This window comes from Chrysemys picta, chromosome 2 (assembly GCF_011386835.1).
Source record: "Chrysemys picta bellii isolate R12L10 chromosome 2, ASM1138683v2, whole genome shotgun sequence".
In the NCBI taxonomy this organism is placed as follows: Eukaryota; Metazoa; Chordata; order Testudines; family Emydidae; genus Chrysemys; species Chrysemys picta.
In genome coordinates this window covers 116,598,087-116,624,153 of record NC_088792.1, presented here as the reverse complement: position 1 = coordinate 116,624,153, position 26,067 = coordinate 116,598,087, and the positions used below count along the sequence as shown (strand labels likewise).

General features: G+C 43.2%; 1 protein-coding gene across 2 annotated transcripts in view; it reads left to right on the top strand.

The window, feature by feature from the left end:
- SLC9A3 (solute carrier family 9 member A3) overlaps window positions 1-26,067 on the top strand; it is a 77,364-nt gene that overhangs the window by 23,848 nt on the left and 27,449 nt on the right. For both annotated transcript variants that reach the window (XM_024106185.3, XM_024106184.3), the window contains exons 2-9: window positions 6,656-6,958; window positions 13,521-13,681; window positions 15,272-15,350; window positions 18,754-18,931; window positions 19,925-20,145; window positions 22,611-22,813; window positions 23,421-23,510; window positions 25,897-25,967. In XM_024106185.3, coding sequence (XP_023961953.2) covers window positions 6,656-6,958; window positions 13,521-13,681; window positions 15,272-15,350; window positions 18,754-18,931; window positions 19,925-20,145; window positions 22,611-22,813; window positions 23,421-23,510; window positions 25,897-25,967 — 1,306 coding nt within the window. The remainder of the gene's footprint in view (window positions 1-6,655; window positions 6,959-13,520; window positions 13,682-15,271; window positions 15,351-18,753; window positions 18,932-19,924; window positions 20,146-22,610; window positions 22,814-23,420; window positions 23,511-25,896; window positions 25,968-26,067) is intronic.

Here is a 26,067-nt window from a genome sequence, read left to right as displayed (position 1 = left end):
TCATTTTTCATTTGGGTCCAGGTTTTGGTTTTAAGTTACCGGTAGTTCTTATTTTACCTAAACCAGTCTGTTTCTCTCTACTGCTAACAGAATATTTTCCATCGTGCCCTTCGTAGATGGCTGAAATTATTATTATTGGTAAATATTTATATAGGGCCGAGAGGCCCCAGTTGGGAACGGAGCCCCATTGTGCTATGTGCTGGACAGATGTAGAAAAGAGAGGACTTGTCCTGAAGGGCATACAATTTAAAGAATATGACATGCATCCTGAAGAGAGTGCAAGGGAGAAGAATTTCTTTCTGTACATTTTTTTAAAGATGCTATAAAGGGTGTGAAATGGCAATATTTTGACTTACAGTATGTATTTTGGCAGTGAGGAAACCTTGTTACGGTTATTTTTAGGAGAGGCAAAAAAGGAGAAACATCACTTTTGATTTTATACACAGAAAAATCTTACTTCTATCAATAAAACTTTCCAACTTGTATACAATGGATATAAGATAACAGCTTATGCATTGCTGAGCTATATTAGGGGATTTCATACAAGACTTCCTGATCAATGCCTTACCAGGAAAGTAAAAGATGCTATCTGAAGAAAAGCTTAATCTCAGAGTATTTAGGGCTTGACCCTGCACCCAGTGAAATTAATGGAAGTTTTGCCAGTGGCTTCAGCCAGAATCAATAGATATAATTATAGAACCAAGTCATCCAAACTTTTTTGTTTAATGAGTGAAAACATTATTCATTGGTATTCATTAAATACAGCTCGGTTAGATAAAGAGGTTATTTATGAATGAAAACTTACATTGGGAAGGTTATCCTTAAAGAAACTTTTATTTGTATGTTAAGGAAGAATAATGATTGAAATGGGCAGGAGTTGCATGTCAGCTCCTCTTTAGCTATTTTGTCATGTAACCTAGTCCTCTGAGATATCATTAAACCAAAGCGTGTTAACATTTAAAATTTTCATTTTAGTCAGTGAATGGAAAGAATCAAAAGATCTGCCTGTTGAGTGATTTGCTGCAACACCGTTGCAAACTATCTTAGAGAGCAGTGAACAGCTTGTTAAATGTTAAGTTCCTTTACAAGTTTCCATCTGTATAATGCATTCTTAAAGTATGCTTAAAAATAACTAGTCAAATTATCCTTAAGAACTTCTTTCTCAAATTATTTTACTTTCCTTTATGAGCCTGGAGAAACTGGACCCACCTAGAACTTATCACTGTTTGTTTGATTTTTGTCAACTAATTTAAATTTCACAGTCCCTTTCCTCAGATCCCAAAGGAGGTGTAAGGAAAGCAATAACTCTACATTTACTTTGTGAGATGCTCAGTAGACTTTTCTTTCTAAAAGGCCCCTTCTTCTCTGATGCTCAACACACATTGACGTACAGTTTAAACACTAGCCGGTCAAACCCTCTTTAAGCTGACTTAGCCCATACTGGTTGAAAAGTGGATGTTTAACTAGTTCAGCAAATACCATTCCCAGGCAAATGTAGATAGGGCCTAAATTATCAACATTAAAATTCTAGGAAATCTCAAGAGTGCCATGTGTACTGTGGTGTCTACCGGGCTAGGGACCTGGCTACAATATTGTAGTTCTTGAGCCCCTTCCTCTGCACTCTTAAAATATGATGTGCATTTTTGTGCCCCATAGTTCAGTGCCAAGTTTCACCATGTAGAGGGCACTATCATAGTGGAACTGGGGGCATTTTTACATTATGGTTGCTACAGTGGCACTGCCGCTTTGCTGCTGTAGTGCCATAGTGTAGAATGCACAGTGATGAAAGGGGTTATTTCCATTGATGTAGGTAGTCTACTTTCCTGAGCAGCAGCAGCTAGGTTGATGGAAGAATTCTTCTGTCGACCTAGCAGAATTACAGCAGGGACTAGGTTGGCTTAACTGTGGCACTCAGAGAGGTGGATTTTTCACACCCCTGAGTGCTGTATCTATGTCAACTTAATTTTAAAGTTAGATCAGGCCTGGGTTCCCCAGTGTGGCAGAAGTTACGATGTAGAGAAGGCCTAAGAATGATCAATGCTTTGAGAGGGAAGAAAGAGAATCAAACCTGACACAGTTCTGCAATTGCTATAAGACAGAGAACAGAAATAGATAAAGCAGTGAGGCACTGTAGCTTGCTAAAGCCAGGTTACACAAATCGGTTTTCCACAAAATCATAGGTCACTGCTAGCATTTAAAGCGGTACTTCAAAACAATTTGTTTCATTTATGATATTCTGCCAGTGACTTTACATGTAATTTATTTTTCTAATTTCTTACTAAGATTAAAGAGTTGCTATTCATTCTTCTCTAAAAATCATAAGGGTATACGTGCAAAGATGTGCATAGGATATTAGCTTTATTGTGAATCTCATGGCTAAAGATCCATGCAACATTTGGAATATTTGCTAACTAGTATTTACTATTTTTGTTTCTTTCATCAGAGAGAGACCTTTCCAATTTGTACAGTATACTGGAAACTAGGACTTGTTTTAAGCAGTCTTTATACAACATTATCTGTACAGAAGATTATAATTTGTGTTAATATTAAAATGTGAAGATACACCTCTACCCTGATATAACGCAACCTGATATAACACAAATTCGGATATAACGCGGTAAAGCAGTGCTCCGGGGGGGCGGGGCTGCGCACTCCGGTGGTTCAAAGCAAGTTCAATATAACGTGGTTTCACCTATAACGTGGTAAGATTTTTTTATTCCCAAGAACAGCGTTATATTGGGGTAGAGGTGTACTATAAAAGTAACTTTTCATCAGTTTTGGGTGACTGAGGCCTGGTTTACTTTAACAAGTTTTGTTAGCATAGCTGTCAGCTAGGAGTGTGAAACCCTCCTCCCCCAACCAATTTAGTGATTCTGGCAAAAGCCTTAGTGTAGACAGTAATATCTGTAAAAGTATTTTTGCTGGTGTACCTTATTCTATTTGGGGAAATTGTATAAGCTATACCAGTATAGCTTACTGGCAAACCTTTCCAAGTGTAGACAAGGCCGGAGTTACAGTGTCCATGAAAGTGACAGAACACAGAGGTTAACACTAAGCACAAGTTAACCTACAGAGATCTGTCGATCCATCACAATACTTGAACACAATTGTTGAGCTACTGCTGAGTGATTGCAGCGTTTGCTTTGTGTGTGAACTGAATTGTGTGTGAAGGGTTTCTGTGTACTGAAGACTTAGGCCTGGTCTATCCTAGGTTATAATCCAAGACATGATTATTATCAGACAAAACAAAACCGCATTCTAACACAACGTGACACTGCCCTGGGATAACATACATGCAACAACGTAAGCAGGTTGTGCTTCACAGCCTCTCAAAGTGGAGCTGAACATGGTGTGGGTGGAGGATGGAGAAATAAGAGGAAGGAGGGAAGTGCCTCTGGCAGAAATCCCCCTCAACACCAACCCATTGCTTCTCCTTTGACCCAAATCCCACAATTCTCGGCTGCTGCAAAGGATTGTGGTACATGTGGATGGCAGGTCATTTTTTGGTTCAAGAATACATAGGGAGTGAGAACCTCCACAGCAGACCAGAATATGGTGAAATAATGGTGTTAACACAATTCATGGACAGAGACAGAAGTGCTGGGGGTATTGGGATAAGCTGGCTGCTGTCCTTTTTACCACCATGTTGTCCAACCTTCTCTGAAAAGTCTTGGACTGGCAAAAATACTAGTGGCCATGTACTGAAATCACCAGGCTAATTCAGATTTATACCCAGGAGTGCAGAGGTGAAAAAAATAACCTACTCTGCTACCTAGCTATCCCCAGCCACCTGTTTACAGAATAGCTACAACAGGTGCACCATTAGAATAAGCAGAAATTTCACTATTAATTCTTTACAGAGTTATTTGTCTGTGGGGAACTGCACCCCATCCTCCTTGGCACCTGCAGAACTGCTGTAATTCCATCCTACCTGTAGATTCAAATGCAAACTATTGTCCAGAATTGTTGGCTGGGAGTTCATCACATAGGTGAATGAAAGACAGGAGCTGCAGCTTACAAAAGCTAGTTGTCAGAGCACATGGATCTCTAATTCAGTTTAAGAGCTAGATTCTCATACCTTTACTCATGGTGGATAGCACCTGATTCAGTGAGTGTTCCCATTGGCTTCAGTGGACTACTTCTGGGGTAAGATGCTACTCAGTGTGAGTAAAGCTGTCAGACTGGCCCTATGAAATGAGTGTATTCCCATTAATTCAAGTTGCAATAGATCCAGATGCATTGTTAGGGGGACATATTTCAGGATAGCGAGCTATTAAAATGGTATGACATTTCTTGATTAAACTTTAGAGGGTGACGTGAGGCATGAGGACAACTCTGTTTCTCTAATCATCTAATCAGGTCTGGTATAGGCTAGTAGTTAATCACTATTTTAAGAGCCTGGAGGGAAATATGGCTCCGTGAGCCCGATTCTTTCACTGCTGTGCTCATGGGGCACTGCAGCAATGTGCCACCAGGACGCACGTTTAGAGGGGGGTCAATGTTCATAGCAAAAACTGCGCGCAATTGGAGATAAACCTTTCCACAGGCAAAGGAAAGTTTCAGCTGATACAAAACATTCTGTTCATTGGGGGGAAACTGTTCCTTAATTATACCTGTTAGAATTCTATAGCATAGTGAGGATTTAGCATGAAGTCCAGTGGCTACTTCACAATATCTGGTTTTCAGACGTCTTCAAAATTCTTGTTCCATACTTTTAATTCCGGGCATTTCTCAGTCGTGTCTCTGTCTGAAAACATAGCAAAAGGGAATCCTGACACAAGTAAGTCTGGCTCAGCAAAATTCATTTTCAGGGATAAAGACTGTAATCCTTTCTCCTTAATGTGATAAATTGGTTGATAATTTACTGACTGGAGATGCAAGGAATGGAGGGAATGACCACCAAAAAAAAAAAAAAACCCTTTGAAAACCTGAATGCCATGGTTTGTAAACAGAACAATGGTTTTCAGGGACCCAAAACAATCTGAGGCAGTGCAGCCTTCATAACAAAGAGAAGATGCTAACTGGGAGGGACACTGGTTTTCTTTATTGGATTACTCAGGTTGTGGAAGGTACTTTCCAGCTGTAGAATTAATGGCCCAGATGCTCCTCAAAACTGACTGTGTTTCAAAATGTTTATTAAACGCAGTTTGCCTCCTCCTCCCAGTGTTGTCACCTTAATCCAGTTTTAACCTGGTTTGGGGTCATTCACACAGCCAGAAGCAAAATGTTACAACTTGGTCTATTTCACAGGTCTACCCTGGAAACTTTTGTTACACTAGTATAGGGTTACCATACGTCCGGATTTTCCCAGACATGTCCGGATTTTTGGTCCTCAAATCCCCATCCAGGAGGAAATTCCAAAAAGCCGGATATGTCCGGGAAAATAGGGAGGGGTCGTGGGGCTTGGGTCCGGGCTGGAGCCGCTGGGGCCGGAGCCGCTGTGACCAGCGGTGCTTGCCGCTGGCCGGCGCTGCTTGGCCAGGGCCGGGGCTGGGTCGGAGCCGCTCGACCAGAACCGGGGACCGAGCCGAGCCAGGCTGGAGCCGCTGGGACGGGGGCTGGGGATGCTCAGCCACTGGCCGGCACCGCTCGGCCAGGGCCGGGGCCGGGGCCGGTGCCCCAGGGCCCGAGCCAAGCTGGAGTCACTAGGGCCGGGGCCGGAGCCGCCGGGGCTGGGGCGGGCCGGAGCTGCTCGGCCGGGCCGGCGCCCCAGGGCCCGAGCCGAGCCGCGCCGGAGACGCCGGGGCCAGAGCCTCTTGGCCAGGGTCAAGAAACCGCCACCCACCACCACCACCCCAGCTTACCTGCTGCCTGCCTGTTTCAGGCTTCCCGTGAACATTTGATTCGCAGGAAGCAGGGGAGGGGGAGGAGCAGGGGGGTGGAGCGTTTAGGGGAGGGGGCGGAGTTGGGACAGGGACTTTGGGGAAGGGGCGGAGTTGGGGCGGGGCCAGGGCCCTGTGGAGTGTCCTCTTTTTGGAGTATTAAAATATGGTAACCCTATACTAGTGCGAGTGCATCTACACTGGTGTTAGCCATGGTGGGAGCACTGGTATAGGCTGGCTGCTATCATTGTTACAATCATGTCACTAATCATTGTGTACCTCTGCAAGGTGATGAGGGAAGATTTTTCAATACATCTTAAAACATGGAGTCCTGACTGTTTGTTTTCTGGACTAATTTTCAGCAATCTTGGGCCCAGTTGTGTGCTAGTTGAGCAGAGTTATAGGTTGATATTAACATCACGAGAAACTCAGTGGTTTTGATTGAGTTTCAGATGAAAGTGAAATTCAGTCTTTCAGTGCAAAACTATATATGAGCTCAGCTATACTCAGCATGGGTTAGGATCACAAGTAGTCCGTGAGTCAGGGGTGCACATCCACTGTTAAGCCAAACTGAAGCAAAGGTTCACATTAACTCCTGCAAAAATGAATTGCTGAGATTCCCTTAACAGTACTTCATTGCCAAACATCTCTAGTATCTCCCATTTATCTTGTTCCATCCTAGCTCAGAGATCTGGTCTCATTCTCCTCTCCTCTCAGTTCCTTTCTTATCTAACACTTTCTTATCTAGAACCAGCCCTACTAACAACAGCTGTAATATCAACCAAATTATGTTTGCATTTTGATTCTTTCACATTTTTTCTCTTTCTTTGCAGTTTTCCACTTGTCCCACAAAGTCACCCGCGTGGTTCCAGAGAGCGCTCTGCTGATTGTCCTTGGCCTCTTTCTGGGCGGTATCGTGTGGGCTGCAGACCACATTGCCTCCTTCACCCTTACACCAAATGTATTTTTCTTCTACCTGTTGCCACCCATTGTCTTAGATGCTGGATACTTCATGCCAAACAAATTGTTTTTTGGAAATCTTGGTACCATCCTTCTGTATGCTGTAATCGGGACTGTATGGAATGCTGCCACAACAGGCATGTCTCTCTATGGTGTTTACCTGAGTGGAATAATGGGTAAGTCTGATTCTCAAGAGTCATTGCTAATTAAAATGGGTACTGGCTGGTACATTAGTGTTGCATTACAGATAACTCTTTCCCACAGAAAAACACCAAGTATTAACTAGAGCTGGTTGGAACATTTTCAGGTAAATGAAACTTCAGAGTGGACAGAGCAGGGACTTGAACCTGATTCTCCAACCTTGCAGGAGACACACACCACCCTACTTACCTACACACCTGAAAAGCTCGAGTTTCAAGCCAAAAAACACACGTTTTGACACAATTCTATGTTAACAGAAATATTCCAAAAGAGGTTTATTTTGTTCCAGTGCAGAACGAATCTCAAAAGTTGCTGCGAAACAGAATTGTCCTCCACTCAGCACTAGTATTAATTAAGCAAGGGCCCTCTAAGTGTATGTATATAATAGGTCATTGTTTCAACATTTAAAGCTAAAAACCACCGTGCTAGAGTAAGATTGAAGACCTGTAATACGAAGGCATTCTGCCTATGTAGTACTGATGAATGCGTAATGTCTCTGAGGTGATATGAGAAGCATACATAGCAACAGCTGTTACATCTTTTGGGGGAGGTGTAGTAGTAGCACCAGGTTTGGACCACTAGCAACTCAACGCCAGCAAATCAGAAGACCACAAGGGGGAATGGAGTCGTGGCTGCACTGCTGTTCAGATATGTCTCTTCCAGGGTGTGTAGCACATCTACCTGTACTATGACTTTCTAGTACCTATTACTCATGGAACTCAAGCACCATGATTCTGGAAGCCTTCTGCTCAGGTGCAAAAGGGGTAGTGCGGGTGGTTTCCAAATGCACCCATAGAGGAGCAAACAGAGGCAATCTGACCCAATATTGTTACTCCACTAAATAACTTCTAAAGTGAATTCTGATTCTAGAGAGGGAAAAATCTGCCATGAAGGAACAGACCATGATTAAACATAAAGGGTCAGAAATAGCCTCAAAGGTTGCTCCCACCATCCATTACAGGTGAAATAACAGTAATTTTTGGAGTCTGATTTTTAAAGTAGTGCCTGGGATTTAGCTACTTATTTTCCATTAAATTTAATGGAAAACATGTGGCTTCATTCCCTGCATTGCTTTGAAAATCGTACCTAGAGGTCTAACAGAGTAGGACCACAAATTATGTAGCTAGATGTTTACATTTTTTTTAAGTTTATAGGCACAATTGATTGAATCTTTTGGGTTGAGATTTTGAGTTGTTTTTTTAATTTGGCTCAGATATAATTTGCCTTACCATTTTTAATCAAATGTGAAATCTGTGTACCTTTCAAGGCTTTTAAAGTTGGTCAGGATCTGTTTTGTCTAATTTCTCTGTATTTTATTTAATCTAGTGTGTCTCTAGTGCTTATCACTATGGTGTCTGAGTGCCAAAAGTGATAGCTTTCTGCAGCAAGAAAGTCCTTCTGTAAGAACAGGTTCATAGTTTTGATTGTTTGGAAGAATGTACTTTTGCTCACCTCAGTGCCTTAACTTTGTGAAGCAGAGATAAGCAGAGGGCAAATGAACACAAGAAAACTTCCATTGTCTGTATGGTGATCTGGCAACCTCTGAGAAAAAGATGTTCCTTGCAAAGGAGAGCTGGAAGGAAGGAATTTGTTGCCTCTAAGGATCTGGTTCCATGTATTTATTGAAAACTTGGATTAGCACTCTGACAGGCTTACACTGGCTTCTGAGGTTACAGTAAAGCTAGGCAGCCATGTTGCTAGGATTTGTAAGCCTGATGACCATTTCTCACTTGCCTAGTATTGTTCTGGGTGTTTGTGCTAAGGTTTAATGCTGCTGCTTAAAAAAAGGCATTATTGTGAAGTTAAATGGATGAGATTGCCTTACCTTGTTTTGCAGTAGACTTACACTCCCATGTAAACAAAATTGGTTTATTTTTGCACATGAAGATAGCTGTGGGGGTGGCTGTAACATACTGGCTAGCATGTGAGATACCTTATACCTGTACTGGATAGAATGTGACTTGATCCAGTCCTGTAATTATTTGTGATAGGATTACTCTTTAGTGGCTGGAGGCCTACAAATAGAATATATATCAAGCAGTGTTGTCAGACCTCTGGCCCATAGGTCAGATCTGGCCCACTTAATATATTTATGTGTCTTGTATGGCCTATGTTCACATGCTAAAGAATCATCGCTTATTTTTCTCTTTTTCAAGAAAGCTTCTAAACCCTCGTGATTGTGCTTGATTCCAATGAGATCAGAGCATCACCCAGGCAGGGTTGTCTTTCTGAGTTTGAAACAATGACTCAAGAGCTGTGAACTACCCTGTTGCCCTCTATTACCCTCAATGAGGTGTAACTATCTATAAAGCGTAATGATGATACTTTAAATGTCATAATTAATTTTTAATTGGTGCTCATTGTAGGTACTGGGATGGTGAAGGGGTTGGGATTTAAGTCCACACCAAGATGGGAATGGGGAGCTGCTGCAGGGAAGGAAATGCAGAGTGAAGAACAGAAGAGACACCCAAAGAAAGTGTGTGTGGGGGGGGAAGCAAAAGAAGGATGGGTAAGGAAGTGAAAAAACGTGCAGAAATGGTTGTAGTCTTACTTATCAGAATATTTTCCCAATGAGTGATGCTGAATGGGACAATAAGATGATGACTAAATAAAAAATACGATTGATAACTAGAACAAGTAATTTTTTACAAATCATTAAATATTTTGAAATGTCAAAATTATTTCCATTTTGCAGGGCTTGTAACAGACCAGTTAAATAAAAAGAGTCCTGACATTTTTAATCAAAATTTGTTTTGAAAATGTTATAAAAATGACTTTGTTAATGAAAAATGTGGATAAATGTTCAGCAAATGCAGTTAAAAATATGGAAAATTTTGGGGAAAAGAAAACACTTAAGACAAAAGTTTGTTTTAAATAAAAGGCCATTTTCGGCATCCTTCCTCCCAACCCCCTCCCCCCAAATATGTTCCAAAATTTTAACTAGCTTCAATAACTAAAATCGAGTTACAATATAAAGGCCATATTTTCCCCTTTATCTTTGTGCAAACTCTCATTGACAGCAATGGGAATTCCACTGTGGACTGAGGGTAGGTTGTATAGTCATAAATGTATTCCACAACCCTTAAATCACAGTTAAAAATGGGACTCACTCCTTCTGTTGAATAGGTTTGACACTCCTACAGCCTGCAATAGCATATGCATCACAGTCATCTGTAAATGGATGAGCCTGATTGCTTAAAACATTTAAAAGGAGACTGCACAAAGAACTAGATAATACACTGTATGTACCATATTTAGCTGACAGGATGATGTATTATGACCTATTAGATCCTTTTTCAGCTCTAATCGCATTTATGGAAAAGGCCAGAGAAGCTTGTCCCTGATTCAAACTATGTCACTTGCAAACAGAGATAAGTAGGACTTGAAAAGCTTACATGATACCAGCTAACCAAAGGATTAAATCTAATAGCCACATGCTGATATATAAGAAGGGAGAGAAGTCTGGGTACAGTACCTACAGAGAAACCCAACTCTCCCACTCTGGCTGCTGGGGGAAGAAGGGTACTGGGATTCTTCTTAGTTCTTGGAGCCAGTTTGGGGATTTTACCTTTCATGTCATCCTCTGGAGAGTAGGTGCCTGGGAGTATTGCGGGATTGTTATTTTGTTTGTTTTTACTTCAAATTTTATTATTCAGGCAAACAAAGATGAAAGTTTAATATCACTGAATGTATGGATTTATATCATTGAAGACACAGTTGTGATGAAAGCAACAAACAGATTATATGTTTCTTCCAACTCCATTGACAGATGGAACTAGTAATTGATTAACTCTGATCTATTCCCCACTCTGAGAGCAGTTCACCTAAACTGGATTACATAGATTTCAATTTAAATGAGTGGAAATATCTGTTAAATATGATATTCAGTGTCCTTAGTTAGAACTTGTACAATTTGCAGAAGAAAAGTATAGAACAGGCAAGAAGAGCAAAATAATAATAATAATGAAAAGGAAATGCTACTTTAAAAGTATATTTGGAAGAAACATAACTTAAATGTTAAACTAGTGCTCACTGTCACCCTTCCACATTCACAAGGGAAAAAAGGAAAACCAATCCCAAGTCATGCTGACTGTTTCCCCCCCCCAATCATAAAACTAGCACTCACACTGTTGCTATTACTGGTGGAACTACACGGACAGTGAATTCCCACTTAATGAATTCCAGTTATGAAGTTTAGCAATGTAGACAAGGTCTTAGTTTCCAGGTGACTTCCAGAGTGAAAATTGTTCTATAATTTTTTAGGGGCAGCGCATTGCATTAGAGGGTATGGGTGGTAGGTTTAATAGCCTAAGTAAAACTCAGGTTTAGCAATCCCACCTCTCTTGACACTATTTTGTAATATTTATAGATGTACCCTAACCTTCCCATCAGTATTTGCTCACTAGCTTTTGGAAGTTCTTAAAGAATGTAGCAGCAATCATAATTGGTAACATATAAAACAGATAAGAGATGTAGGTGAGCCAATTCATTTTAAAGGCATTTGTCTTACAGTGTCATGATATCCATAGTTATTGCCATTGAACTATCTCTTCCTTAAACACAGCAAGGAGGGTAAGAATGTTACGGAATCTTTATTTGGAGTCAGGTGCAGGGCCAGCTTCAGAATTTTCTGCCAGGCCTGAAAATATTTTGCCACTGATGCCACCCTGCTTCCCAATCACTCAAGCCCCCTCCCCCCCCCACCTGACTGTGACCTGCCCCCCGCCCTTGCTCACCGCCACTCTATATAAATGTGAATGAAGATGACTGTCTCCGTTTTATAAATAAATAGAGTAGCTATGTGGTTCTGAAAACCAGGAATGTCTCTGTTCCTGTAATCCTTGTCAGCTTTACAGAAAATGATATTATCCTGCTTGTTGGTGATGGGACGGAGAGATGGTGTCTATTCCTCTCCCATCTTATTTACTGCTGCCAGATGGGGGTGGGTTGTGTCTGGTCCTCTACCCAGCCTCCAATTTTGGATCCTCCTCCTGGGTGAATAGCTCCATGCATTTTATAACAAACATTTGAAAGTCAGTTCCTCGTTCACTTACCTGCCAATCCCTAAGTACTCTGGACTTGAAAAGTTACCTCCCCACATACTCACCAGAAGGAGAGAGCCTATGAGCCTGGGGGAAGTGTGCCCATACTGCCATGCTACAAACAATGCCACACCAAGGCCACAGCTCTTCAATGTTCATTACCAAACTATTACTCCCAAATCAATACGTCAGTTCTGTCCCCCTCACCCAAGCAAATAACTTCTGGTGCACACATACACCAATTAATAAAATGGGGCTCTCCACCATCCCTTTCGATAAATGGATTCTGGGCTCTGCCCTACTTCCCCCATCCTTCACGAAGTTTGAACTCCCTGTAGTTAATAAATACTGCCCCCTGCCCGACTCCCATTAATTAATTCAGGTGCCTTCCTCTGCCCATTAATGAATTCTGAGCCCCAGATAAATGAATGGGACTCCATACCCGTTTGTACATCTTCTCTGGAGCTGCAGGGTTCTGGGATGTGCCAGGAGACCCTTAGTAGGAATGTCAGCTTCTCTGCGCCTCTCCCTTCCTCTTTAAGGAAAAGTGCGTGTGCCACACTTTTTTCCTGCTCCTCTCCTGCCATCTGCAAAGAGCAGTTGGCTCTGCCACTCCACACTCTGCCTCTCCCTCCCCTCTTGAGAAAGAGGAGCACTTCAGGGGGCTCCTCTGCTTCTTGGCCACCTCCTTACCTCCTATGAAGGACCAGGGTTGCTCTGCTCCTTTGGTCTTCCTTGCTCTGCAGGGAAGGAACCAATTGCTTGTCAGTCCACCTGCCTGGGCAACATTTCCAGCCTCTCTAGGCTAGCAGGCGACTTGGCTTTTTAAACAGTGAGTCATCAAACATGACTTGGCTCCCTGCATGGATGAAGTGCTAGTGACATCATCAATAAAACTGTGGGCTCACAGCTTGGCAAGTAAGTGAAGGAGGAAATTATTTTTAAACATTTCATTTTAAAATGCATGTATTTGTAATTTCTAAGGATCTCCTATATTCTGCCGACCTTCCCGTTTGAGATGCTTGCATTACTGTTCCCTGTACTGTGGATACACTCAGAGGCTATCTGCTTCCAGGGCTATCAATCTGGAACCTTTGTTCAGCATGAAATTAAAGTGCTTTTATAGAAGAACTAAATGAAGTTAATCTCCTAGATGAGAACAAAAATACTGAAATAAATGTTGAGTTAGTCTGATACCATAATCAATTTTCTTGAGGGTGCCCAACCGTGGGCTGCTTACTCACACAAAATTCACTTTTGCTTCAGTGGGAGTTTTGTCTGAATAAGGAGTCCAGAAATGTGCTTTGAGGACAAATTCTGCACTTAATTACATAGGTGTAACTCCCTTGAACTGATTCTAAGTAAGTGAGAGCAGAATTTGGCCTGTAATGTAAAGAGTGTGCTACTAATTTGGGACTGGTTGCTTCAGGACCATAAGGAGATTCATCTTGCTGGTGGTTTTACATATCTGTAAGTTTTTGTTTTGTTTTCCTAGGCCAGCTTGACATTGGGCTGCTGGACTTCCTTCTGTTTGGCAGCCTGATAGCTGCAGTGGACCCTGTGGCTGTACTGGCTGTGTTTGAAGAAGTTCATGTCAATGAAGTTCTGTTTATTATCGTTTTTGGAGAATCTCTGCTGAACGATGCTGTAACTGTGGTAAGAGGATTTCGTATCCAAGAATCACCCCAATTCTGGAGGGTTTATTCTGAACTAATATATCCACCATGGAATAAAGTAGCGTATTGTCTGTGGCTATCTGCTCATGTGTCAGCTACCACACACAAGTTCTACTAGTTTGTCTTCCTTGTTTGCAGACATTTTGTTGCAAGTATTAATTATCTGAATGTAAAGAGGGCATGCAGGTCGCATAGTATGTTCCTATTCTCTGGTTGGATAAATATAACTCTTAAAATGAGGTTTCTGGTACAAATACTTTATTTGCCATTTCTAGTCATCATGACTATCATGTTTTACTAAATTTATTTCCCGAAGTTTTGGGATATCCTTTGCTAGTTCTTTGAACTGCTTGTATTCATTTTGTCCAATTTTGCATATGCTCTTAATCTATGTACACCTCTCACATACCTTCTTTGTTTATGTCATCTTGGCCTTTCCAACTTTCATCGCTATTTATCTGATTGCTTCCACGGTCATTACTGACAATGTTGTTTCTCAGTGACATTCATTTATCAGATGACAAAAGTTGCAGTGTTACCAGCGCTTCTGATTTTATTGCAAGTCTTGCAATGTGGGGTATTTTTCTTAAAGCCTCAGCTCTGGGAATCCAGAGACTCCCAAAGGAATCTCAACTTTCATTTTTTAAAATGTTTCTCGACCTCATGGTTTCAGGGAAAAGTTTTAAAATGTCACCCCAGTGCTTTGTAAAGCCCCAGAAACCAAAAAGCATATAAACAGAACTTAAAATGCATTGTTTTTAAAAATCTCGTGATTTTTGAATACTTGGGGTTGCAATACTGTGGTCAGCAGTTGGATATCTGTAAATATCTCTGAAGACTACAATGTAGAGGAATAAGAGACTTATAATACAGCCTAGCTAACTCAAGTTATTTCTGCAACATCTCCTCACTAGCCCTGTTCCTGTAGCAATAATATTCCCCAAATATTATCCTCAATTTCCAAAGCACGGTGTTTAATTTTTGCCCAGAGACCCATTTGGTGCTTACCAAAGTAGAATTCTCCTCTTTGCTCCAGGGTACATTTTAATTAAATAAACACTATATCGAAGAGATGATTTGATAATCAAATTATTTTGCTTTTAATTTCTTGGTGCTTTATTTTGCCTATCCACTCCCTTTTGGATGCCGAAAACCTAAAATATTTTTTTTAACCCACAAATCACCCTCTGTGCTAAAATTATAATTATAATCCATTTATCATGATTCTCACTTTTCTTCATCTTTCTTTACTATCCATGCCTTCTTTAAAAAAACTTCCATCAATCACTTTGCTGCTACAGTGATAGGCTCTATGGAAGACCCTTGGACACACTGGCAGACAAAACAGCCAGTTTTTCAGATAGATATATTCTACAGATTTCATTTTTATCATATTTTGGCCTCTTGCTATTTGATTATGTATTCTCTAAACAGTTTGCTGCTTCAAAATAAATGGATTTTTTTTACCTCAGTCTAACAAAATTTCAGGATTTACCAGACCCATACATGTGATGATTTGAATTGGCTTGATTCAGGAACAAATGCTAAGAGAAGCTACTTCTCTTTTTAGGTGCTGTACAATGTGTTCGACTCTTTCGTTGCAATGGGAGCTGATAACGTGACTGGGGTGGACTGCGTAAAAGGCATTGGTGCGTAGAATTTAATTATACGTTAATCGTTGATAAAAGTCTGCAGGATTGCAACAATAAATCATTGTAACCCTGTCAGCCTATGGCCTTTTGTAGCAGTGTGGGACCCACCAGTGCAGCACCTCCTGCTGGCCGTTCTGGAATTAGCTCAAGTCCTTCCACAGGGCGCCCTCCTCCGGTGCTGTCTCGCTCGCTGTGCCCCGCTCCACTGTCTCTCCCGCTTTTGGGGGAACCGGCAGTCTATAGTTCAGCCACTCACCTTGATGGCCTGCTGCAGTCACCAGTCTAGTCCCTTGCTCTGGGGCAAACTGCAGTCTGTGTTGGCCACTCCCCTCAGGGCAAGTGGGGGCAGCCCTAACACCTTGACTGCCCTTCCTCCTTAACCATCCCCGGCCCACCCCCATTCCACCTCTTCCCCCAGCGACCCTGCACTCACCGGCAGCGGCGGGAAGTGGAGCAACCCAGCCCCAGCCCACTCTACTCTGCCAGCTCCCAGCCATGCCACTCCGCTTCCCACTGCCGGTGAGTGCGGAGGTTGGGGGAAGGATCGCTCCCCGCACTCACTGGCGGCAGGAAGCGGAGAGAGGCGGTCCCAGCCCACTCCGCTTCCCTTGCCCCGGCCCCAGCCATGTCGCTCGGGTTGGGGAAAGGATCGCCCCCGGCTCTCACCGGCAGCGGGAATCAGAGCACCATGGCTGGGAGCTGGTGGAGTAGAGCGGGTTGGAGCCGGGCTGCTCTGCTTCCCGCCGCTGCTGGTGACTGGTGGGGGATCCCTTTCCCCAAGATCCTTCCCCCGAGCGACACAGCTGGGGCCGGGGTGAAGGATGCGGAGTGGGCTGCTTCCAGCCCCCCGCTAATCCTCCGGGCCACTCTGGGCCTGTGGGCCCCCCAAAAGTGGCCCCCACAGCTTCTGTCTCCCAGACCCTGGGGGGGGGAGGCCTGGGGCCCTATGCAGGCCTAGGCATAGGGCACCCAAATAGTTAGGGACGACCCTGGCTCTAACCCACTCCTTTCCTCTAGTATGGGGTTGGCAACCTTTCAGAAGTGGTGTGCCGAGTCTTCATTTATTCACTTTAATTTAAGGTTTTGTGTGCCGGTAATACATTTTAATGTTTTTTAGAAGGTCTCTCTCTATAAGTCTATATATTATATAACTAAACTAGTGTTGTATTGTAAAATAAACAAGGTTTTCCAAATGTTTAAGAAGCTTCATTTAAAATTAAATTAAAATGTTGATCTTACGCCGCTGGCCCACTCAGCCCGCTGCTGGTCTGGGGTTCTGTTCACCTAGGCCGGCAGCGGGCTGAGCGGGGCCTGCAGCCGGAACCCCAGCTGGCAAGGGTCTGGCAGCCAGAACCTCAGACCAGCAGTGGGCTGTGCGGCTCAGCCCACTGCTGCTCAGGGGTTCCATCCGCTGGCTCCTGCCAGCCAGGATCCCGGCTGCCAGACCCGCTTGGCCTGTTGCCGGTCTGGGGTCCCGGCCCTGCCCACATACAGTGGTTACCTACCTTCTCCCTCGTTCTGTCCCATTCTCTTCCTCTCTTTGCACTGAGCTGAGGGTGGGAGTGCACTGAGCACAGGGCTGGGGGTGAAGGGTCTGGCCAGGAGCTAAAATGAGGGAGGGGGCTCAGGGTTGGGGCAGGAGGTTAGGGTGTGGGGCACTTACCTGGGCAGCTCTCATTTGGTGCGAGGGGTGAAGGTGAGAATATGGGGTGTGTGTGTGCAGGAGTTCCCATTTGGTGCTCAGGGTGGGGGTGGGGATGTGGGGGGTGCAAGAGTCAGGATGTGGGGGGGTGTATGGGTTGTGGGGGGGCTAGGTATGTGGGGGGGTGCAAGAGTCAGGGCAGAGGGCTGGGGGCATGTGAGGGGGGTGCAGGTGTCAGGGCAGGGGGGACTGGGTATGTGTGAGGGTGCCAGAGTCAGGGCTGGGGTCATGGGGGGGGGGGTGAAGGAGTCAAGCAGAGGGCTGGGTGTGTATGAGGGGGGTACAGGGCAAGGGTCTGGGGGGGGTGCGGGGCACAGGGCTCAGGGCACGGGCCGGGGGGGGGGCTGCGGGGCTCAGGGCACAGATCTGGGGGTGTGCGGGGCTGCGGGGCTCAGGGCAGAGGGCTGGGTGTGTGTGTGGCGGGGGTCAGGGCAAAGGGCTGGGTGTATGTGCGGGGGGGTCAGGGCTCAGGGCAGAGGGCTGGGTGTGTGTGAGGGGGGGTCAGGGCAGGGGACTGGGGTGTCTGTGCCCCTATTCCACCCAGCCCCCCTTCCCCAAGGCCCTGCCCCCGCATCTTCTCTGCAGACCCCGGGACTCCCATGCCCCATCCAACCCCCCCTGCTTCCTGACTGCCCCCTCCAGAGACCCCTGCACCTAATCACCCCGCCTGGGATCCCACCCCCATCCAACCCCCCCTGCTCCCTGTCCCCTGACTGCCCCCACCCCTTATCCAACCCCCCCACCCGGCCCTGGCCCCCTTATCATGAGGCTCCTAGCAGCATGTTCTGCTCCGCGCACAGCCAGGCATGCTGCCCCACAGGAGCGGGCAGCCCCGCCCCTCAGAGCGCTGCGCGCGCGGCGTCATGGCTCCAGGGGAGGGGGGAAGATGGGGGAGGAGCCGGCGGCATGCTGCGCTGGAAGAATGGGGCCATTTGCCCAGCCCTGCATTAGGGTGTGTCTGGGCACATCCCATGCACACGCCTATGCTTCTGCCCCCTGCCCCCGCGGGGGGTGGAGATGAGCGGGCCGGGCAGGGTTGGCCAGGATTTTTAATGGCACGCTGCTCCGGCAGGCAGCAGTGTGCCATTAAAAATCGGCTTGCATGCCGTCTTTGGCATGCATGCCATAGGTTGCCAACCCCTGCTCTAGTAGGAGGGCTTTTGTAGCCGCAGTATTGTAGTTAAAGGGTTATATAGATATATATTCCCCATCTGTTTTAAGTAATCAGGATTTGACAATGGTTACCAAGCAATGTTGTCTAAGATGTTGCAGTTCTTTTGCATTCTAAGCATAGGGAAACACTGTATCATTTTATGTACCACTGTGTTAATGGTGACCCAGGCATATAATTTTGTATGTGGTCTGGAGAAAATTTGTCTTTATGGCGTAAGGGGGAAATTTGTTTGGGGAAAACTCTTGGATTTTGAGCAATCTCACTGTGGTAACCTCTAACAATAAAACCCTGTGTTTCCCTGAAAACGTTGAGAATTCCATATACATACAAAGCATTCAAAAGTGATAAATATGTGTTTAGGGGGTTTTTTTTTAGGAAGCTGAATTATGTCTCGGAAAGATGGGGTTCTAGTACCATCCCCCAACATCGTTAACCATTTGATAGGAGTGCCAGTAATAATTAAGCCAGTTAGAAGGTATTGATTTTCTTTTTAAATCAGTATAATTTGCATTTCCTTGTTTCAGTGTCTTTCTTTGTGGTGAGCCTGGGTGGAACATTTGTTGGCATTGTCTTTGCGTTCCTGCTCTCGCTGGTCACTCGCTTCACCAAGCATGTCAGAATCATTGAACCTGGATTTGTGTTTGTGATCTCATACCTGTCCTACCTCACAGCAGAAATGCTTTCTCTTTCTGCCATCCTTGCGTAAGTCTTTTATTTTATTGTTCTCTCTGGCAGTGCTGGAGATGGAGTGTGGTTTTTAAAGCCAATGAAATGTCAGATTTAAATCACAGAGGAAAACTAGAGAATACTACACATAAAAAAACAAGGACCTGTTCTTAAAATCATGATCATAAGTAAGCAATGGGTTACAGATCTAAAATACAGCCTTGAAAAGGAGTGAGGTTTCCAGGGTCCGCTTTGCAGCATGAGGGTCCTTATTGTAGAATGTACTTATTTGTTGGTCCCATATATGAATGCTAGTGCTTTGATCATAACTGCATAGAAATTCAAATTTTCATTCTGCCACAGAATTTGTGATTAACACAAACATTTTCTCAAGCATGAGACAAAGGAGAGTATTGCTCTGACATGCTGCGCTCTCCGCTTACAGATTTTAAACTGCCAAATTTTATATTATTCTTTTAAACTTTTTCCATATGGCCAATTCCCCGGCAATCAGCTAACTAGGTGTCAGGATAGGCAGAGTAAATTTGCCTGCCCTGTACTGAATCCCAGTGTGATCTTTCCCCTCTGCTGTATGTTGGTTCTGAGCATACTGTCCATCTCAGTTTTGCCTACTCACTTTCAGTTGTTATTAGCCTCTACTGTTTCACAGGCTCTCAACCAGAGCAACACCATAACCAGTATTTTCAAGATCTGAAAAACCTACTGCAAATGTCAACTTAGGTTTATATCTAATGTAAGCTTTAAAGTATTGACTGTGAAATAGTCTGGAAAGTTGAAAGGCAGAGGAAGCTGGAGTTTTTTATGATCTAATTAAACATTATCTTAGGGGGTGGGTGTTTGTGGTATATTTTCCTTCATAGTTCAAACTCTACAGTATTCATTTAGATGCATTTATTTATTTCAAGAATACAATTGGAAGCTTCTTTTCCCTGTCTGGCAACTAAAGTAGAGAGAGAAATATGTTGCAACAAATATTATTATTCAAAGAAATGATGGGTTTCTTTTCAGGATAACTTTCTGTGGTGTCTGCTGTCAAAAATATGTCAAGGCTAATATTTGTGATCAGTCTTCTACCACCGTGAGGTATACCATGAAAATGTTGGCAAGTGGATCTGAGACTATTATATTCATGTTCCTGGGAATTTCAGCTGTAAATCCAGACATCTGGACATGGAACACAGCTTTTATACTATTGACTTTGGTCTTCATCTCAGTGTACAGAGTCATTGGTAAGAAAAACTGTCATTCAATTTTTGCAATGTTGATGCAAAACGTATTTTCATGCTATACGGGATCATGGCATTTAGGGGCTTGTGCTGTTTGATATGCACCCCTAGTTCTCAGGAATCTCAGTTGAAGTTATTACTACTAATGGTGGGTAGGAGAATAGATTCTATAGTAAGCTTCATCATTTGCTGAAATCATAGACAGTTTTAATAAGCTGTGTCAGGTAGCACACCTGAGTCACCCAAGGACTAATTTCCTGGATTTTGCTGGCACTGGCAAATCTGTAGATCGAATGGACTTTATGCTTAGAACTTCTTCCTAAACAAAAGACTTGCATTTTTTGTCAACCATCTCTTTACTCCTCCCTCTTCCCTTAGCTCTTTTAATTCTATAATTAAGAGATTATATTAAGCTAATTTTATGCTTGGCTTCAAGCTTGAGACATGGTGATGTAACGCCCAACACAATTATAGCTCATATTCACTGGTATACGGTGCAAGTGATTTCCAATGGCTGGTGAGAAACAAAGAATGAGAGGCAGTGCTACTGCACCCATTTGGTAGCAGGGATTAGCTGTCATTTTATTGGCACTATATAAATGATTCACTTTCAAATATGTCAAACTCCAAATGATGAATATGAATTTACTAGGGTGTAGCTTATATTCAAGTCTGTACTATTTAACCATTGCTTTGTTAAGTGGCAAAAAAAGACACCCATGTAGTATGCTAAAGCACCCCTGAGCGGAATGTACACACTCACATTTGCATACAGACACCCAGAAAAGAATTAAACAAAACTTGGCTCGTGAAGGCTCCAATACCTGAGTTCAAAGGAAATACAAATAAAACCCTATAGTTAGATGGCTGCTCTTGCCTTTTTGGTTGAAGCCTCCTGGTGCATGAGTGGAGGGTCTAACCCTATGTCCTTCCAGATAGCATTCTGCATAGCAAATTGATGTAGTCTAATTAACTACCTCTCCCAGCAACCACCGGGGTTGTGTGGCGCTTCAATAAACCGTTACATCCTTGGCTGTTAGCATTTTTGACGTAATCCTGGGTAACTAATGGTGTTGCTGTATTGGTGGAATATACACAGGGGCTCTCAGTAAGAGTCATCATCAATAGCCAAAATAAAATTTAAAAATATCAACAATGACAGTAAGTGTCAGTGAAATAATTAAACTAGATGGTTGATTAAAAACACTGGAGATATGGTGATGTCAGGCCTTACATAATTACAGCTCATGTTCTCCTGGAGGAACTGCAGTGGTGACCTGAATTTCTTTACAAAGATCCCTCCCACCACCAGGCATGGGTCACAATCTGCACTCCTGAGCACAGGGACTACTCCTGGGGAGAAGTGCACGGAAGGGGAGGGATGCCTTCCTCTGCTGCCCTACCACAGAAGGGAGCACACAGTGAGTGCACCCCTGTATGGGATGATGCAGCACTCACTTCCTCTGCACAGCTGGAAGCTCCATGAGGCATTGTACCTTCTTGATCTGCAAGTCCCCCCCAAGCTCTTGCAGAGGGATACATCTCTACAAGGACCCCAATGTAGAGTGCTGGTGTAATGCCACAGTTTAGCCCCCGAGACACAATGGTATGCAGTCAAAAAATCTGCAGTATGACATGTTAATAGTATCACATTGCCTCCCGAAATCAACACCATTATAACATCACTGTCTTCTTGAAAATAACAGAGTAAAATGTCATAAATCATTTCTTACTGCACTGGAAATTCTGCTCTACTCTTCTTCCTCTGTTACGTTTCAAGTAGCACCACCCAGGAGGCCAGCCTGATGATATAATAGTAGTGCATTGGATTGCCATCAAGGGGTGTGAAATGGGGTCCTTATGGATTGTGGCAGTGGTGACCTGAAGAGATATAGGTTGAAATCTTGGCCCCACTGAAGTCACTGGGAGTTTCAGTGGTTATGGGAGGGGTGGGAGGGTCCCAGAGCTCAGGCTCCAGCCAGAGCCCTGAAGTCTACACAGCAATGAAACAGCCCCGTAGCCCGAGCCCTGTGAGCCTGAGTCAGCTGCGGGTTTTTCTTTGCTGTGTAGACATACCCAGTTAGGGGGACTGGATAGAAAGGGTGAAATATCGGGACAGGGGGTGCGGGGTGATAGGTGCCCATATAAGAAAAAAGCCCCAAAATCGGGACATCTGGTCACCCTATACCCAGTGGGGCCAGAATTTCACCCAGTGTTCCCACACTGCAGGGATATCACTCCTGAATTAACCCGTCTGGCCAACACTCAGAGCAGGGATGCTGATTGATGGAGAGAGCTGCATCCATTTCCTTTGGTTGGAAGCGGGGGGGATGGTCACAAGGATGCAGGACCTTAGAACCTACTGAACGGAAGAGAGTAATAAATGTAACAGAGAGTTTGTTTTTAAAGGAAGATGGTTAATCCATTTCTGTTACACTTCAGTGAGCCTGTGACTTTTGTTTTTATAGGTGTAGTGATACAGACATGGGTTCTAAACCACTACAGAGTGATCCAGCTGGAAATAATAGACCAAGTGGTAATGTCGTATGGTGGACTACGGGGAGCTGTTGCTTTTGCTCTAGTTGCACTTCTGGATGAGAAAAAAGTGAAAGAGAAAAACCTATTTGTCAGCACAACAATTATTGTTGTGTTCTTTACCGTTATATTCCAGGTAATTGAATTAATTGATTCTGCTTCTTAAAAAGAGGAGGAGGAGGTCCAAAAGGTATGGACGTGCCCCTCCATTTAAAGCAGTTCTCAGCTGCAGGTGAGGTACTGTTTCAGTGAGCCAAAAACATAATTGGCTTTGTAATTTTAGTAGCAAAGATCCCATTTTATGTTTTCACGTGGCACCACAGGGGACAAAATACAATTTGCTGTGTGCTAAAAAATGTTCAGCCTTAACAACTGCAGTGTATTAATAGCGCTCAGGTTAATATTTGAATGGGTATCCTTCCCCTCAGTTGAATAACCAAGGGAAACAGTCTTTTTACTGGTAATTACAAATATTAAACTGCTTTACCATACGCACTCTGACGCATGTTTTTAAAAGGTATAAAAAAGGAATAGGAAAAACATAATTCTACATGAAATCACAATTTTTGGATAAATAAATCAACATTTACTTAAGTGGAACTAAGGTGATTGACACCAGCTAAGCATCTGGCTCAGATAGATTATAATGTTCTTAATGTGTCAGCATTTCAGAACAGATTGAGAGTAGATTTATATTCTTTGTAAGATGATTTTAAAATTTTTATTAATGTCTTGTTATCTAGGGTTTGACAATCAAGCCTTTGGTACAGTGGCTAAAAGTGAAGAGAAGTGAGCACAGAGAGCCCAAACTGAATGAGAAACTCCATGGCAGAGTAAGATTTTAATAGCAATATCATGAGGGGTTGTGATTGCAATAGAAATGACTAGAGCTGATCAAAAACCAGGAAAGAAATTTCATGAAACGAGTTCCCCTTTTGACAAAAACTAATTTCAAGATCAAAATAATTTCTATCAGCTCTATAAATAATGAACCGGCTTGCCCAGTTGTTTCCTGGTCACTCTTCGCATTGCTCGGCGGGATGCCCAACTGGCTATGTTTTTTACTTCCTAAACCCTCTGGGGATGGGAGACAACCTGCTCAGCCTTGTGGGGCAATGGTGCCCATTATCCTTCATCTGGAAGAATTAGTGGTTGGGACATAGGGGCTTGATTTTGGGCAGGTCGATTGAAGCATATGAAAATAAGTTTACTGTAAAGACAAAACTTAAACTCTTAATATTGGTTTATCTGTTTAAGGGACAATTACCGGGTAAGCAATTATGAGAACACATAACTTGCATATTACATAAACAGTAGTGTATAGTCCAGTGTAAGTGCTAATTTACAAATTAGCACAGACAGGTTTCTAATCAAGACTGAATGCTGTTCACACCCCATATGTCTTGCACCTTTGCAGTCCTAGAATTTTAAAGACTCTTCATCTTCAGATCTCTTGAAATTCACCTTTAGGAGAAGGTCCTAATACACTTTTTACATAACTCCTTCCTGTACTGAATATTTTCATAGCGCTCAAGGTCAGAAGGGACCATTAGATCATCTAATCTGACCTGTATATCACAGGCCATAAATGTCACCCAGTTACCCTGGTATTGAACCCAATAATGAATGCTGTCAAGTCTACATCGTTCTGATAGTTTTAAAACTAGAAGTTACCTAGTGTGAATTAGTAACTCGCAACAATTTTTCATTGCAACAGTGGATAAGTTATACACGAGGGAAAGGTAACCAATTAAGCATGTTAACAGTTCAACTCACAAACTCAGTACTTACCTGTGTCTGAAAAATTTAGTGAAAACAAGAACTCCTGATGTGGCCTTAAATTTTTCCATTTAGACAGAGTGCCAAGTCTGACAGGTGTGTCCCATCCACCTCTGCCTCTTTGGAAACCTTAGTCTGGTCCTGCGTATACCACTGTGGCCCCCTGCTGGATCCTTAAGTTTCAGTGGACTCCAGTTCCAATGCTGCTGAATACATCTGATGTTGAGCACACTCTTGCTTGTCAGCTGAGATGGTGTTTGTCTTCAAGAGAGATGAGAGGAAAGCTTACAAAACACTCATAACAAAGGCAAAGAAGGAAAAGAATACAAAACATCCAGAAGTACCCAATATATTTTGTTCTTTCAGAGTTTCCCGCCACATAAAATAATACCTTCCAGCTGTGTATTTGTGAAGTACCTTTGGTGTGTGAGTAACAAGTTGAGGGCTACGTTATGGCATTAGCCATAGCCCTTCTTTAGATGGAGTGCAATGCTGCTCCACTACAGTGTGAGTTCCAGTAGGGATTTTGTCTCAGGGAAGCACAATGCCTCCAGGAGCTCCTAGGAAGGGCACTCAATGCACCACCCTCAAGATAGTGTAGTATACATTCCCAACCAATGGTAACGAGGTACCTGACTTATCATACCTTATTCTGTACATCCCTAACTCTCTGCTGTATATATCTGGTGAGGTGATACTGAGCATCATGCATATATTATATTCAGTAGTAATGCTTATCAAGTGCACCAGTCACAGTGTGCACTAATCTAAACCTGTCATGCTGTAGATTTCCAATAAACCAGTCAGCTTTTCAGAGTAAAGATTGAAAGAGTAAAGTCAAATTCTGCTCTCAATTACACTGGTGTAAATCTGAGTGAGAGTAATTCCACAGAGTGGAGTTACACCAGTGTAAATAAGGAACAACTGAGGACAAAGATTTACCCAAGGTGTTGAGTGTTTTACAGTCATAATAAAAGAGGATTGGTACTCACACTACATGGAGAGAAATATTCATTCTCAAAGAGTATGGCAAGGAGCTAGAAGCAACAAGAAAGAAACCTTCAGCTGATTTAGAAGAGACAAATGGCTCATGCACTTCTGACAGCAAAAAGGAAGGAGATGCAAAAGTGGGATTAGGATGAAGGAGCAATAAAAGTCAGTGTTAACAAAATGAGGTCTGATTCTCCTCTTATTTAGATTTGGGTAAATCAGGAGTAGTCAGTGGATAGCACTATGATAGAACTGGTATGAGAGGAGAATAAGGGCCTGGCTCCGTAGGAAAATGAGACGCTAATCTCAGCACACTCATGTAAACAGGCAGTAATTCTATTCATAACATTGTTCTGGATAGACAACAAATCTGACCCCATATGAATTAAGCTATTTTATAGCAACTCCCTTAACTTCCACACAATATTAATTTTCTGTTCCTTTTCGTAGGCTTTTGATCACATTCTTTCTGCTGTTGAAGACATATCTGGACAAATAGGACATAATTATCTGCGAGACAAGTAAGTGGTGTTAGCTGTCCTTATTTTACTGATCTGGGATATTTAAGGAAATGGGAATGTATTAACATAGTGGTAGCTTTGCTTACATCTGTTTGATGAG